At 35.8% G+C, this 15092-nt stretch overlaps 1 protein-coding gene across 1 annotated transcript; it reads right to left on the reverse strand.

The window, feature by feature from the left end:
- Window positions 1–390: 390 nt before the first annotated feature.
- LOC123552809 (craniofacial development protein 2-like) lies at window positions 391–1278 on the reverse strand. Its single transcript, XM_045342551.2, has one exon. It carries the CDS (start codon window positions 1276–1278, stop codon window positions 391–393), a length of 888 nt encoding a protein of 295 aa, XP_045198486.2.
- Window positions 1279–15092: the final 13814 nt, after the last annotated feature.

Raw genomic sequence — 15092 nt, forward strand, 5'->3', positions numbered from 1 at the left:
GCCTCTGGTGGGATGCTGTCAGGTCCAGGAGCCTTTCCGTTCTTCAGCTTATTGATGGCTGAGATAACTTCTTTCCTGGTTATGGGTCCTATGTCTATCTCCAGCACTTCTCCAGCCTCTAACTGTGGTGGATCTATAACTGGTGTACCACTTAGAAGAGAGTCAAAGTGCTCTCTCCATCGGTCCATCTGTTCCGCTGGTTTGGATAGGACGTTTCCATCTTTATCCTTTACTGGCTTGTTGTTGGTTCCTCCTCCCTTCCTGCCTGTCAGCTGTCTGGTGATAGTATACAGTGTCTTCATGTCGTTTCTATGGGCTGCTGTCTGTGCCTCTTCTGCCAGTTTATCTACCTGGGTTCTCTTGTCAGCCCTGGCGCTTCTTTTTACCTGTCTATTTAAGATGGAGTACTCTTGTTGGATGGCGTGTTTTTGTGCCCTTGTTTTTGGTTTGGAGCAGACGCTGTCTAACTGTCTGCCTTTCTTCTATCTTTATGATGGTGCCATCTGAAAGCCAGGTCTTGTATGTCCGTTTTCTGTGCCCTAGTTCTTCCCTACAGGTGTCGGTGAACGTACATCTAACCCTCTCCCACTTCTTTTCCATTGAGCCATCCTCTAGGTCTGCCAAGGCCTGGTACCTGTTCTTGAGGGATATCTTGAAGGAGTTTTTCACCTCTTCTCGTCGTAGCTTGGTAGTGTCAAATCTGGGTTGGCGTTGCTGTTCTGACTTCTTAACGCGGGCAATGCGTACTTGCAGCTTCGCTATTACCAGTTGGTGGTCTGACCCAGCATCTGCACTGCGGTAGGCCCTGACATCTGTGAGGGTTCTTCTCCATCTGCGTGAGATCGTCACGTGATCAATCTGGTTATTCACTGTATGATCTGGGGAAGTCCAAGTTGACTTATGGATATTCTTGTGGGGGAAGATGGATCCTCCTATCACAAGGTCATTCTGTCCGCAGAAGTCAGTGAATAACTCTCCATTGTCATTCATCTCCCCGAGTCCTTCTTTCCCCATTATAACCTCATTTCCTACGTTGTTGTTACCAACCTTCGCATTCATATCACCCATGACGATCTTAATATCTCTGTTTGGAGTCTTGTCGATGACGCTCTGTAGGTTGCTGTAGAAGTCCTCCTTCTCCTCCTGGTCTGCAGCATTGGTAGGGGCGTAGCACTGTATAATAGTGACTTCTTGGAATTTGGACTTGAACCTAACAGTAATGATCCTTTCATTGATGGGCTCCCATTCTAGAAGACTTCTAGAGGCTGTCTTGTTCATCAGGATGCCTACTCCATTTCTGTGAGCATCGTTCTCGCCTGGAACTTTGACATACTGACCTCAAAATCAATAAGGGCCATCTGCTGGTCATGACCAACCTCCCTATCAACTTTCATGATTATAGGCCCAAGCGTTCTTGAGTTATCATCCGGAAACCGTTTAACTGTTCAGGGTCACTGTGGCCTTGACCTTTGACATGCAGATCTCAAAATCAATAGGGGTCATCTGCAGGTGATGACCAACCTTCCTATCAACTTTCATGATTCTAAGCCCAAGCGTTCTTGAGTTATCATCAAGAAACGGATTGGTCTACATACAGACCGACCGACAGACCGACATCTGCAAAACAATATACCCCTCCTTCTTTGAAGGGGGGCATAATAAGTAGCCTTATTTATATAATACATAACAATTTGTCAAGAAAACATTCACTCAAATATTATATGTACAATAGACTGGTGATCATAGAAAGTAGTATTGATTACGTCAAGACTATATATTATTTGTTGTTGATGTAGCCCGCTGCCAAATGTAGATTTGTTCGTAAGTTTTCGAAACTCTCTAACATACTGTCATCCAAAGACCAACACGCAGAGGTACATCCTTGATGGTATACATGTGTAGCTTTTGAACCTTTCTAGAACAGTCCTCCCTTATATGCCAACTGATAACCCTCGTTTAATTTACCTATTAAGCCTCATAATTTAGCTATTGTACAAAAAAAAAGTTGAAATTAGTCTGAAATTGGGTCAGCATTTTCTGACAAGAATTTTTTTTAAAGAACCCGTTATATGCATATAGGAAATACTGCATACATATATGAAAAAATGATTGCAAGTGTTATGTAAATCAGGTAGATCATTAACCAAGCTTTTCAATGAAATGACCTTATGACCTAGTTTTATCATAGATTTTAATTAGTCAAGCATTCTGACCAAGCATCACACAGATCAGGTAAACAATGTTACCTTTCCAATGTTAATTAGGTCTCTTTCTATGATTTGACTTAGTGACCTAGTCCTGACCTAGATAATCCAGTTTCAAATCTGACCTAATGACAAACATTCTGACAAAGTTTAATAAAGTTCAAGTAGAAAATGTGGCCTCCTCTATAGAGGGTAAACAAGTTTTTCTATGATTTAACCTTGTTACCAAGTTTTGGAATTTTGGTATTTGTCTAAGTTTCATGATGATCAAGTAGACAAACGTTTTTTCTATCATTTGACCATGTGACCTATTTAAAGAACTCTATAATCCAGGGTTAAATCTTACCTAAATTTCATAGAGGCAAACATTCTATAGTTTTTTTTGAAGATAAAGGAGAAAATGTGGCCTTTGGAATCTAATAATGATATTTTATGACCTTACCTAGTGCTTAGGGAACCCAGTTTTAAATTAGTTCTAAAGGGCCTGGTATGCTTCCCTATACAAATTGGCCTAAAATAATGGGAAAAAATAAAATTAAATATTTTGATAAACAAGTATTGCCAATACATCTACAGTCATATATTGAACACCGTGGCGAAAAGAACGTTACCAGTTGTGACGTTACTGATGACGTCATTTGTGTGGGAAAAGCTATATAACGCAAGAAAAACAGTGATATTTGGTATATAATTAAGAAATAAACGATATCCGCAAAGGATAAACTTTTAACTTTTTACATGGTCATGTAGATAAATGAATATCCTTTATCATGTAACAAATTTTGTAAAGTTTACTGTTTGCAGATGAGGAGTATTTTGCGAAGATCTGACCTCATATAAGCGTTCTCTGAACATTTTAACAAGCTGTATCTTTTCTTCAGGCTTTAAAATTTTATTTATCTTAAAGAAAATTCCATTTGCTCTTTAAGAAAAATGCTCTAAATATTTAGAAAAATTATCTCTACACAATGCATTAATCGAATAATACAAAACAGCTGTTTTTATCAAACACCGATTCTTAAAAGGACTACAGGTGTCGGGAGTCATATTTATTTCTGAGGAGTAAACAAGAAAACCTAATTTAAAAACGTTTTTAGAGCTAGTGCACTATACATTTTGTGTCGCTTGATCTGAATACATGTATTTGTGATGTCACATAGGTAGACTGTAAGAATTTTTTCACTGGTTGAAGGTGCCGAAGGAACATCTGGCTTGAAGTTAACTGTTTAGGTGGTAACGAGTCTCGGCCGATTTACTGCGGAACAGTTGCCCGAGAGCGAGATATTTTCATTTGCATCTTCAGCTATAATAGACTCTTTTTCTTGCATAAAGTATTCTTCAATCAATAGAAAAAATAAGATAAAATAAATGTTTTTCTTTTAAGCACTTTAAGAGGGGCGTTCAATATGTAATGTTACTCTGTAAGTAGTTCTGTAACCGCTTGTTAGTTTTAGATGCGGTTTTCGGCACATTTTAGAGCAATTTATTGGGAACATAATGCTACATAAATTATAAAAATCGGTAGATTCACAGTAAAAATATAATCATTTGAGTGAGGTGTACTCGGGTATACTGGACAATTTTATGTCCAAAACATTGATATTTTAATATGCAATTCCTTGATTCTACTATTCAACAACTAGATCTACAGTTCAATTTTCAGTTTAAACAGATAAAACAAATCATGATCTTCACAAAAACATTTGAAAACTAAAATAAAAAAGTTTGTAACAGTTGTAAATTGAGTGTGTATATTTTTACTCAAAAAATGATAAGTTGAGTACAATAAGCCTCTGCAATTTTGTCAGGCACGATAATCATCATTAAAAAAATTCTTGTATCAGGGACCACCTTAGCCTGGAAAATTAGGGAGAAGTGACTTCTCCCTTCAGGAGAAATAGGGAGAAGTTTTGCGAACGTGAAACAGGACCTTGCTTACATAGCAATGACATTGTGTATTCAGTTTCATTTTTAGTATTATACTATTATCTGTTTATGACATATAAATAAAAACAGTGCAATGTTTCAGCAGTACAGTACACATAAAATTTTGCACTGTTTTTACTGTAAAATGTTTGACAACTTGTTACAACACATGTTTCCTCATACCACCAGTACCCACATACAACCAGTACTTATTATTTCTCGGATTTCATCCGTCCCAGAGCAGCATTTTCAATGAACCTATTCAATGTGGCATTGTTCACGTATGTGAGCTTTTCGGGTTTAAAAATTAAATATATACTTCCTTTAATTTGACAAACTACACAGTTTATAAAACTCTCGAACTTTCAATGAAATGTTGTTTGTATTGATCAGTAGATAAAGACTTAAAACTCAGGGGTAATATTTTAAAAAAACAACGTATTTTGACATAAAAATGTAATAATTGGTTAAATGTATTACCTCCCTTTTATACATATCAAATATGAACTAAAGAGTCATCTGCTATTTTTATCAAACAACCAATTTAATAGTTTGTCAACGGCATTATATTTAACTTTATATGTTTTTAATGAAAGAAATACAGACCGAGAAGTAAAGATAAAGCAGATCCCGATGGAGAAAATGTGAAATAAACGTCGGGAGTAACGGGTAGTCTACATTGTGTTCTAGATCCATACCCGGCAACCAAAATTTCGAAACGACTTTTTTCCGAAACTGTGATAAGCGTTCGGTTGACTCGAGGTTCCGGGTTTTGACCCGTGAAAATCGAGAAAAACTCGTTTTTGACCCGCACACAAAATGCCCCGTGCGTCGGCTTGACCCGTGAGAATTTTCTTTGATGCTTCTCGAGTTCGAAAGTTCTCCCCTTGTCAATAAAAATCTCGTGAATTTCAATATTGTTAGCCGCCACAAACGGAAGTATGGCAGTAGGCTGACTGACATGTAATTAAGTACTGAGTCTGACACGCTGTTTTACGAATTTTTCGGGCTCACTAATCTCCGATTTTGGTCAACTTCAATTATTACTTTTTATTCTTTTATCATCGTTTACTGCAATCACATTAACTGCAAACAATTAGCAGCTAATTCAGCGGCGTCAACCTGAAATTGAGTGATAATCTTTTGTTGTCATGGACACGTTTTGCCGTGCGTGCCTCCCGGTGAGATTCCGTGTATTGCGTATTGTGTTACAGACTTTACATAACCGAGACGTATAATCTTGGCGCACTTTATTGCTGATTATATTTTTCTTTCATCCAATTTTAGGGCGACTGGAACTTTGCTCTTTTGGGCGGGAAGGGCGAAGTGAAATATTTTAAGGCAAAGTTATCGCTCAACTTCTCCCAAAACGCAGTCCCAGTTGTATCTTAAGTTGATACTAGTATCTTAATTCTCGATTGTGTAACTAGTTCTTACAACTTTGATTAATCGCTCTCAACACCCATTCCAGACGGAATCAACCTCAAGTTTAGAATTTTAGTTGTGTTGTAAAATTAACAAGAGCTCGTCGAACACGAAATGCCCCCCTTGATGCATTCAGTAATTGCACAAGGAACAGAAATTATATGCTCACTGCAAACAAAAGTTCTACCATTCTGGTTTAATCTGACCTTGACCTTTAACCTATTAACCCAACAAGAGATTACAGAGTGATCTTAACGCCATACACAGCCATTTTTGAATGTTCCACATTTCATGCAAGTGGTCCAAATTTGAAGCCTGTAGCTTGAGAAATGTGAAAGTAGGTCACTAGGTCAAAATCAAGGTCAAATTCTATTTGGAACAAAAACCTATGCATGCGGTCCAAATTTGAAGGTTGTAGCTACAGAAATGTGAAAGTAGGTCATTAGGTCAAGATCAAGGTCAACTCATGTCAAGGTTCATCTTGCCACTCAAAACTATACATGTGGTCCAAATCTGAATGATGTAAGTTATGGACATGAAGATTCTAAGTTTTTCCCTATATAAGTCTATATGAACCATATGACCCCTGAGGCAGGGCCATATTTGACCCTAGAGGGATAATTGAACAAATTTGGTAGAGAACCACTAGATGATGCTACATTACAAAATATCAAAGCCATAGTCTTTGTGGTTTGGACAAGAAGATTTTCAAAGTTTTTCCCTATATAAGTCTATGTAAACCATGTGACCCCCAGGACGGAGCCATATTTGACCCTAGGGGAATAATTTGAACAATCTTAGTAGAGGACCACTAGATGATGTCATATACAAAATATCAAAGCCCTAGGCCCTGTGGTTTTGGACAAGAGTTTTTCAAAGTTTTTTCCTGTATAAGTCTATATAAACTATGTGACCCCCGGGGTTGGGCCATATTTGACCCCAGGGAAATAATCTGAACAATCTTGCTAGAGGACCACTAGATTTTGCTACATACCAAATATCAAAGCCCTAGGCCCTATGGTTTTGGACAAGAAGATCAGAAACCGTTTAACTGTTCCTGGGCAATGTGACCTTGACCTTAGACCTAAAAATCAATAGGGGTCATCTGCTGGTCATGGCCAACCTAACTATCAATTTTCCTGATACTAGGCCCAAGTGTTCTTGAGTTATTTCCCGGAAACCAATTTACTGTTCCTGGTCACTGCGACCTTGACCTTTGACATACTGACCTCAAAATCAATAGGGGTCATCTGCTGGTCATGACAAACCTCCCTATCAACTATCATGATCCTAGGCCCAAGTGTTCTTGAGTTATCATCTGGAATCCGTTTTACTATTCAGGGTTACTGTGGCCTTGACCTTTGACATACAGACCTCAAAATCAATAGGGGTCGTCTGCTGGTGATGACCAACCTCCCTATCAACTTTCATTATCCTAGGCCCAAGCATTCTTTAGTTATCATCCGGAAACGGATTGGTCTACATTCCGACCGACCGACATCTGCAAAACAATATACCCCTCCTTCTTCGAAGGGGGGCATAAAAATGCAATAAATAGTTTAAAACAAAAGCAAACTCATCACAAATTGCGGTACTTCGTAGAAAAATGATAGAATTTTGTGATTTTACAAGTTATTCTTTTTTTCTGAGAATCTGGATGCCCAGGACAAACCTAAATTATGATTATGGTCCAGTATACCTGAGAACACCTCACTCAAATGATTATATTTTTACTTTAAACCTGCCGATTTTTTATAATTTATATAGCATTGTGTTCCCAATAAATTGCTCTATCATGTGCCAAAAAACTGCATCTAAAAATAACCAGCGGTTATATGGAGTAACATTACATATTGAACGCCCCTCGTATTATTATGGTAGTGTATGAATTAACGCATTCATTCATAAACTACAGCACATGAGTAATCTTACTCCTCGGGGTGTAAGACGAATTATTCCATAACTGGCAAAAACACGGGAAAATCTTGTCTGACAGGCAAGAAAATAACTTCAGCAACGTACCAAATTAATTTCATAAACGGATATTTTCAAGGTATTGAAACACGTACTTCTTAGAGTAATATACCGTTAAGAGCTAACTTGTAGTTTTATAAAGAATCAACAACTTATAATTATTTCGTATCCATATTTTTCATCAATCTTTCCTTGATTCTGCTTATTCTTTCCATATAAATGAACATAATGTTAAAAACCATTCAAATGAGTTCTTGCTACTTGATTTTTAAGACATGTAATGTTTATAGTCATATGAGAAACATATGTAATGGGTAATCGTTTTGTTCATTTTTAAATTGTCAAAAAACAAAACAAAAAAAAAAACACTTTAAATTTTGTTGCACGTTACTGTTATTCTTTTTTATTCTAAAACAGGTCTGCACAATTATGCCGACATGCAAACGCAGGTAATGTATAGTACATGTATAACTTTAGGAAATGGTTCCCTTTATTTAACTGAGCATGGCAAACAGATACCTTAATAATAAATGATATACAGAGGAAAGAGATATTTATGCAGTGTATTTCCTTACTTAATCTAGAAATTAAAGATTATGTGAAGGAAAAAGCAAATACAAAAGCGGTGCGGCGGAGGATGACATCATTATTATACATCATCTTAATATGCATTTATGATAAATATTCTTTATATAGGTTCAACGAATCAAGAACATAACTTATTTTCTTTATTGTTATCTTATTATCCACTTTAGTATTAGAATGTTATATGAATGTACATCTAGAGGAACACAAACAAATCTGAGATAAATCTGCTGCTTATCTAATGATATGTGATATTTTGGCAGGAAAAAAGAGCACATGTTCCATCCATTTTCAATGAAAACAAACTGTTTATGTCAACCATTCAGACTAAAATTTATAAAAGACATCATCTTTATATGCAAAATGCTATAGAAATATGGAGTTGCGTAAAGTTCGATGATAATTTTGTGTCTTCAATATACAAGATTTCCAGTTTTGTAGTGTAAGGTCACGTATGAAAAATACAAATTATTATTTATGAATCTAATGTGAACATACTGGATCAATTGATCCCTATGTGTATCTTTTCTATGTGAGAACGCAACATTCTATTGTGTCGATTTTCCCACGATACTGTACTGAGCTACAAAAAAAGATCGCTTTTTATATTTTGCAACATCACACAATCACTATTAGGTTTTTTTTCAAACGTGATAATGGTTTGACATCTGAATTCGCATAATCCAGTACCCTTGCTGAATATTCTGAGGAAACTTGATAGAAAACTGATAGCAACTGCGCGCCCCCCCCCCCCCCCCCCCCCCCCCGTCAATGCTCCAATCCCTCGGATACAAATAGAACAAACTCGATCATCCGCAGGAAAAGTGATATGGCGACATTATTCGGTCAGTCTGGGATGAAATGATGACGGTTGTGATAACGTTGATAAAACCTGCTCTATTTGTTTTCCTGTCTTTTAAACTTTTATCAGCTGAATTAACTCTAAAACTAAACATTTACTACCATCTATGAATCACATGTTTAGTAAAGATTTCACGGAAAAACAGTTCCTCATCCGGGAGTAAAACCTGTGACCTGTAATTTGAAGTGTTGTACTTTACCAAGCGAGCTAACGTAAATGATCGCAACACTTCTGCAGAAATATTGATCGAAATGCAAGTTAACTTGGACATTCCACACATTAAAGTCTGCTTGTTAATTCTTAACGCTATCAAACGTAATAAAATTGTTTTTTAACTAATAGGAAAGACTGTAAGTTATTCTTTAGATGGTAAAAGTTTTCCTTGAAAATTGTTCTTTCCAATCATTTATATTTTATGAATAACCAAAACACTGCTTGCGCATCTGACATTCTTCGGTGGTTACTTTAAAAGAAAATGTTGAAATCATGTCTATAAACTAAATGAAAAACAAGTTTCTTTACTGTTCTTAAAGGTGATTTTTTTTCTTACAGAAATTCATGCATTCTTAAATAGATAAAACGAATCTGCTAATCTTTGTCTGAAAGAAATAAAATCAAGTATCTCCCTATGCGTAAATTATTTTGTTTTAAAATAACATATTATATGCCTAAATGATGTTTCTGACACCTAAGATGCTTATATATGTTTTATATAGTAGATTTATATTTACACAGAAATACATGTCAGTCGTATCGACTTTTGCATGACAGTAATGCACAGCCGTGAATATACCATCAACATCATAAATAACTTTTTATATTTTATATTCTTATCGGAATCAAAGAAGGGATTTGTTTTTCTGCATTAATCACGGTGTGTTTAGTAAAGTAATAAATAAAATATTTAAGAACACTAACATGTTCGCCTGCGTAATATAATTTTGTTAAAAGTGCCGGTTACTTCTTTTATCTATACAAAGGGTTGAATAACGTTTCACGTAACGTCAAAATGACGCATAAAGGTATATTTTTGTTCGGATAGTCGGGTTAAATATTGGCGTATAAAAGAAGCAATTTTTAAGATTTCGTAATATTTTTCTAAGATTTATCATTTAAAAGGATGATACTTTTTGCCATTTTAATTTAAGCAATTTGCATGAAAGGCCATTTTTCAATGCAAACCGTATCGAGCCCTTTCATACAGACAAACATTCTGACAAAGTTGTAAAAATATCAAGTAGAAAAGGTGGCCTCTAGAGAGTTTACAAGGCGTTTTCTATGAAGTGACCTTGCAACCTAGTTTTCAACCTCCTGTAACTTAATTTTAATCTTACCTACTTTTCATGGAGACAAAAGTTCTGACAAAGATTTATGATGATCAATATGAAAATGTATTTATATGGCTTTTCTATAATCTGACCTAATGACCTAGTTTAACACCTCGGGTAACCGAATTTCAGAACAGAAATAGCTTTTATAAAGACAAATATTCTAAGTTTTATGAAAATGAGATAGAAAATGTGGCCTCTACAATGTTAAAAAGGTTTCCCTATTTACCTAGTTTTTGAACCCACATGACCTGGCATGGAATTCCCAGAATTTCTTGAGGATAACAATCATGCTGATAAACTTTTGGTAAAATTTGGCCAAAATTGTGACCTCTAGAGTGTTAAAGGTCAAACTGTTGATGACAAGTGACAGATGGCAGACAAAGGACTATCACAGTAGCTCACCTTGAGCTAAAAAGTACAGTAAAAGGGCCATAGCCCTGCTAGAAAATAATAAAACTGACATGAAACAAATCTTGATTTGTACACCTTCATTTTTTATACATGTAATTAAAATGATTGAGTTATTTATAAGCATACAAGGTTTGGAAAACAAATCCAAAGAAACTTGTAAAACAATTGCACTGCAACATAAAATACATGAAAAATAAATATGCAAAATTTGAATAAATAAAACTGACATATGTACATGACATGGAAACTGATTCCTAACTCACGAACATTACGTACAACTAAATACATGCTAAATTACACAGATGTGATTAAAAATATGCATGAGCAAACTGCATGATACATTCTACTTGCATATGTGCATACTCTAGATAAAGTGTTAATGCTTGAAAAGTTACTCTCACAAAATATGTAACTTACACCAGAAGCTTGATTACTCGTAGCAAATACTGACAGATAAGGACAGCCTTGTAGTTGTTAGATATTTCTATCTATCGTGATGGGGGTACTATTAAATGTGTAAATTAAGAACTGACATACTTTTTTTGCAGTATTCATAAAGCATTGCGAGCCTTTAATAATAATATTTATACTAATATACTTTCATAAACATTTTTAGTGCAATTTCAGCCACACTTCTGTCCATTTGACATAAGCAGCTCTCCTGAGCATGAAGGGTGATTTATTACTGCCTGTCCTACATCTGTCTGCAGTTTTCTTTAAATGATATCTCTCCAAAACCAATTAGTGGAAGCTGATACAACATGGCATAGATGTTCCTTGAAGGTCCTCTACCAATTGTTCAAAGAATTTTATTCCAACGTTGTTGTGGCAATGTTAAAGAAAAAAATAAACAACAGCAGTTTATAAAACACATATGCCCTCACAATGGCCTGTCCAATATTCCGTCCTGTGATCACTATGACCTGACCTTTGACCTGCTAAACCCGCTTAACAATAGGGGTCATCAATTCATAAGCCAAATCATGCTATCAAATTTGAAAATACTGGGTCAAGTGGTAGTCAAGTTATTGCATGGAAATGTTTTTCAAGGATCAGGTCCCTGTGACCTTGACCTTTGACCTAATGACCTCCAAAACAATAAGGGTCATCTTCTTTATAAGCCCAATCATGCTATCAAGTTTATGCTACCTGGTTTGAAGGTTCTTGGTCAAATGGATCTTTAAGTTATTGAGCAGAAACCATTTTCAAGGTTCTGGCCCAAGTGACCATGACCTTTGACTTACTGACCCAAATAACAATATGGTATAATCAAGATGTCAAATTTAAAGGCTCTTGGTTAAGTGGTTCTAAAGTTGCACTGAAACCATTTTTAAGGTTCAGGTCCCTGTGACTTTGACCTTTGACCTCAAAAACAACAGGGGTAATCTACTTTATAGCCAAACCATGCTGTCAAGTTTAAAGCTTCTAGGTGGAGTGGTTCTCAAGTTATCAAGTGGAAACAGTTTTCAAGGTCCAGGCCCCAGTGACCTTGACCTTTGACTTACTAATCCCCAAAACAATAGGGGTCATCTAAATTGTAAGCCCAATCATACTTCAAATTCAAAGGTTCTGGGTCAATTGATTCTCAGGTTATCGGGCGAAAACATTTTCACGGTCAAAGCCCCAGTGAAAAATATATTTGGGGCGTTCCATGAGAAAACCTGTATTAGTGACAAAAATTTCAAAATTGAGATAACAAAATATTCATCAAGAACAGTCTTTTACTTTTCAAATCTGTAAATTTGAAGTGATTATCTTCACTATTTGAAGAGATACAATGCTTTTAAGTAAGTCACCGAAAGCATTTTGAGATTGGGCGTTAAGGTGGAATGCGCCCCAAAATTTTTTGCCGAATTTCGTCCTGAAATTTATACTGTATAAAATTCAATTTATATGCGATTGAGCTCCGGTTTTACTTTGTCGTCATATTTATCGTGTTTTTTGCTATTGTGTCACAAACATGGCCCGTGACGTCACTTTTTGTGCAACACCCAGTTCCGGGTTCTTTCGGTATTTTTCCTTTCCTGCACTCTGAATGTCATATCAATGAAAAATACAAAATATTTGTCATTTTGCATTCAGAAAATGCTACTTAATGGTATAAAGAGGGCCATGATGGCCCTATATCGCTCACCTGTTATCATTGCCCTTGCGGACAAGAAGGTCCTCAGAAAAAAACAAAGGGAAGAAATTTAACCAAAAAGAGAAAAAAAATTCTTACAAGGTATAGATATGTCAAAATACACCTAAAAATTGGAGGTACCATCCATGTTGTACCACAGAAAAGTGGTCTCGGTTTTTCCATACGGCCAATAATAAAAAAGTTACTAAAAATAAGCTATTTATAGTAACGTTAAAGGAAGTAATAAAAAAAAATATTGTAAGTGAACAAAAGAAGGATCTGCCAAATAAATCTGTTGACATAAATGAAATTTCAGATCAGTATCTTCATTAGTTATGGAGATATACCCATTTTAATTTGAAATAAAGGGAGGTAATTTGACATAAAAATCAGTCCATAGTTATCTACCCTGATTGTCTCAGTCCAACTAATAACAATAATGAAATTTCAAATAAGTCCTATAAGTACTTACTGATATAAATCCATTTTGATTACAATCAGGGGAGGTAATCAGATATAAAATAACTCTGGAACCTATGATTGGATCTGATTTGTCATGGAATCCAAGATTTATTGTTGTTGAAGATATTTTGGAAGTTTGTATCAAATAAAACCATAAATGAAGTCTCTATATGGCTGCAAAAGCCAAAATAGCCAATTTTGGACCTTTAAGGGGCCATAACTCTGGAACCCATGATGGAATCTGGCCAGTTGAAGAAAGGAAGCAAGATCTTGTGGTGATACAAGTTGTGTGCAAGTTTTGTTAAAATCAAATCATAAATGAAGCTGCTATTGTGCAGACAAGGTCAAAATAGCTAATTCTGGCCCTTTCAGGGGCCATCACTTTGGAACCCATGAAGGAATCTGGCCAGTTGAAGAAAGGAAGCAAGATCTTGTGGTGATACAAGTTGTGTGCAAGTTTTGTTAAAATCAAATCATAAATGAAGCTGCTATTGTGCAGACAAGGTCAAAATAGCTAATTCTGGCCCTTTCAGGGGCCATCACTCTGGACCCCATGAAGGAATCTGGCCAGTTGAAGAAAGGAAGCAAGATCTTGTGGTGATACAAGTTGTGTGCAAGTTTGGTTAAAATCAAATCATAAATGAAGATGCTATTGTGCAGACAAGGTCAAAATAGCTAATTCTGGACCTTTCAGGGGCCATCACTCTGGAACCCATAACGGAATCTCGCCAGTTCAAGAAAGGAACCAAGATCTTATGGTGATACAAGTTGTGTGCCAGTTTGGTAAAAATTAAATTATAAATAAAGCTGCTATTGTGCAGACAAGGTCAAAATAGCTAATTTTGGCCCTTTCAGGGGCCATAACTCTGGAACCCATAATGGGATCTGGCCAATTCAAGAAAGGAACCGTGATCTTATGGTGATACAAGTTGTGTGCAAGTTTGGTTAAAATAAAATCATAAATGAAACCACTATCGTGCAGACAAGAAATTGTTGACGCACGGACTGACGACGGGTGATCACAAAAGCTCACCTTGTCACTATGTGACAGGTGAGCTAAAAATTCAGCGAATTAAGGTTTACGCTTAGGACGTCAGAGACGATATTGTGACATGAGAAGGGAAAAACTCACATCAAGTTTTGTTACAAATTTTGCCTTAAAATCCTGTTTATAAAAATTCGACTCGATAAAAAACCGTAAAATTTTGGTATGTTGTTTCGCAGTGTATGTACGTCTAGTAGACACATAAATACTTAGGGGTCACCAACTTTAATTTTTCAATATTTGACGATATTTTACCCCTACCCCATTAAGACATGACACGTTTAATCGTCATTTTTTTTTAACAAAATAATCTAAAGAATATGCGAAGCTGCATGTATTAACGGTAAATTCGGAATGAATTGATGAAATGAATTGGCATGAAAGTATTGAGAGACATATGGTGACATTTGCTAAGAAAGTGTTAAAGAAAAATGTCGATTTTTTTAAACATGTAATAACATTCAAGTGATTACGGAGCTGAAATATCTTAATGAGATATTTGATACAGGGTGTAAATTATGTAAATGACATTTCGCATCTAAGGATATTATCGAAAAAGACTTTTGATCATTGGTTAATCAATATGTATTATGTGTGTTGATTCCTTGAAATGACTTATAATTATTTACATTTAAGTGTTCAGATTGTGAACACGAAACTACAGTTTCTACATCTATATCCAGGGCATCCGGAGAAACAGAAATGGCTTTTACTTTTTCCGTACTTCTCAAAATCTGAAAGCTGC

This window comes from Mercenaria mercenaria, chromosome 4 (assembly GCF_021730395.1).
Source record: "Mercenaria mercenaria strain notata chromosome 4, MADL_Memer_1, whole genome shotgun sequence".
In the NCBI taxonomy this organism is placed as follows: domain Eukaryota; kingdom Metazoa; phylum Mollusca; class Bivalvia; order Venerida; family Veneridae; genus Mercenaria; species Mercenaria mercenaria.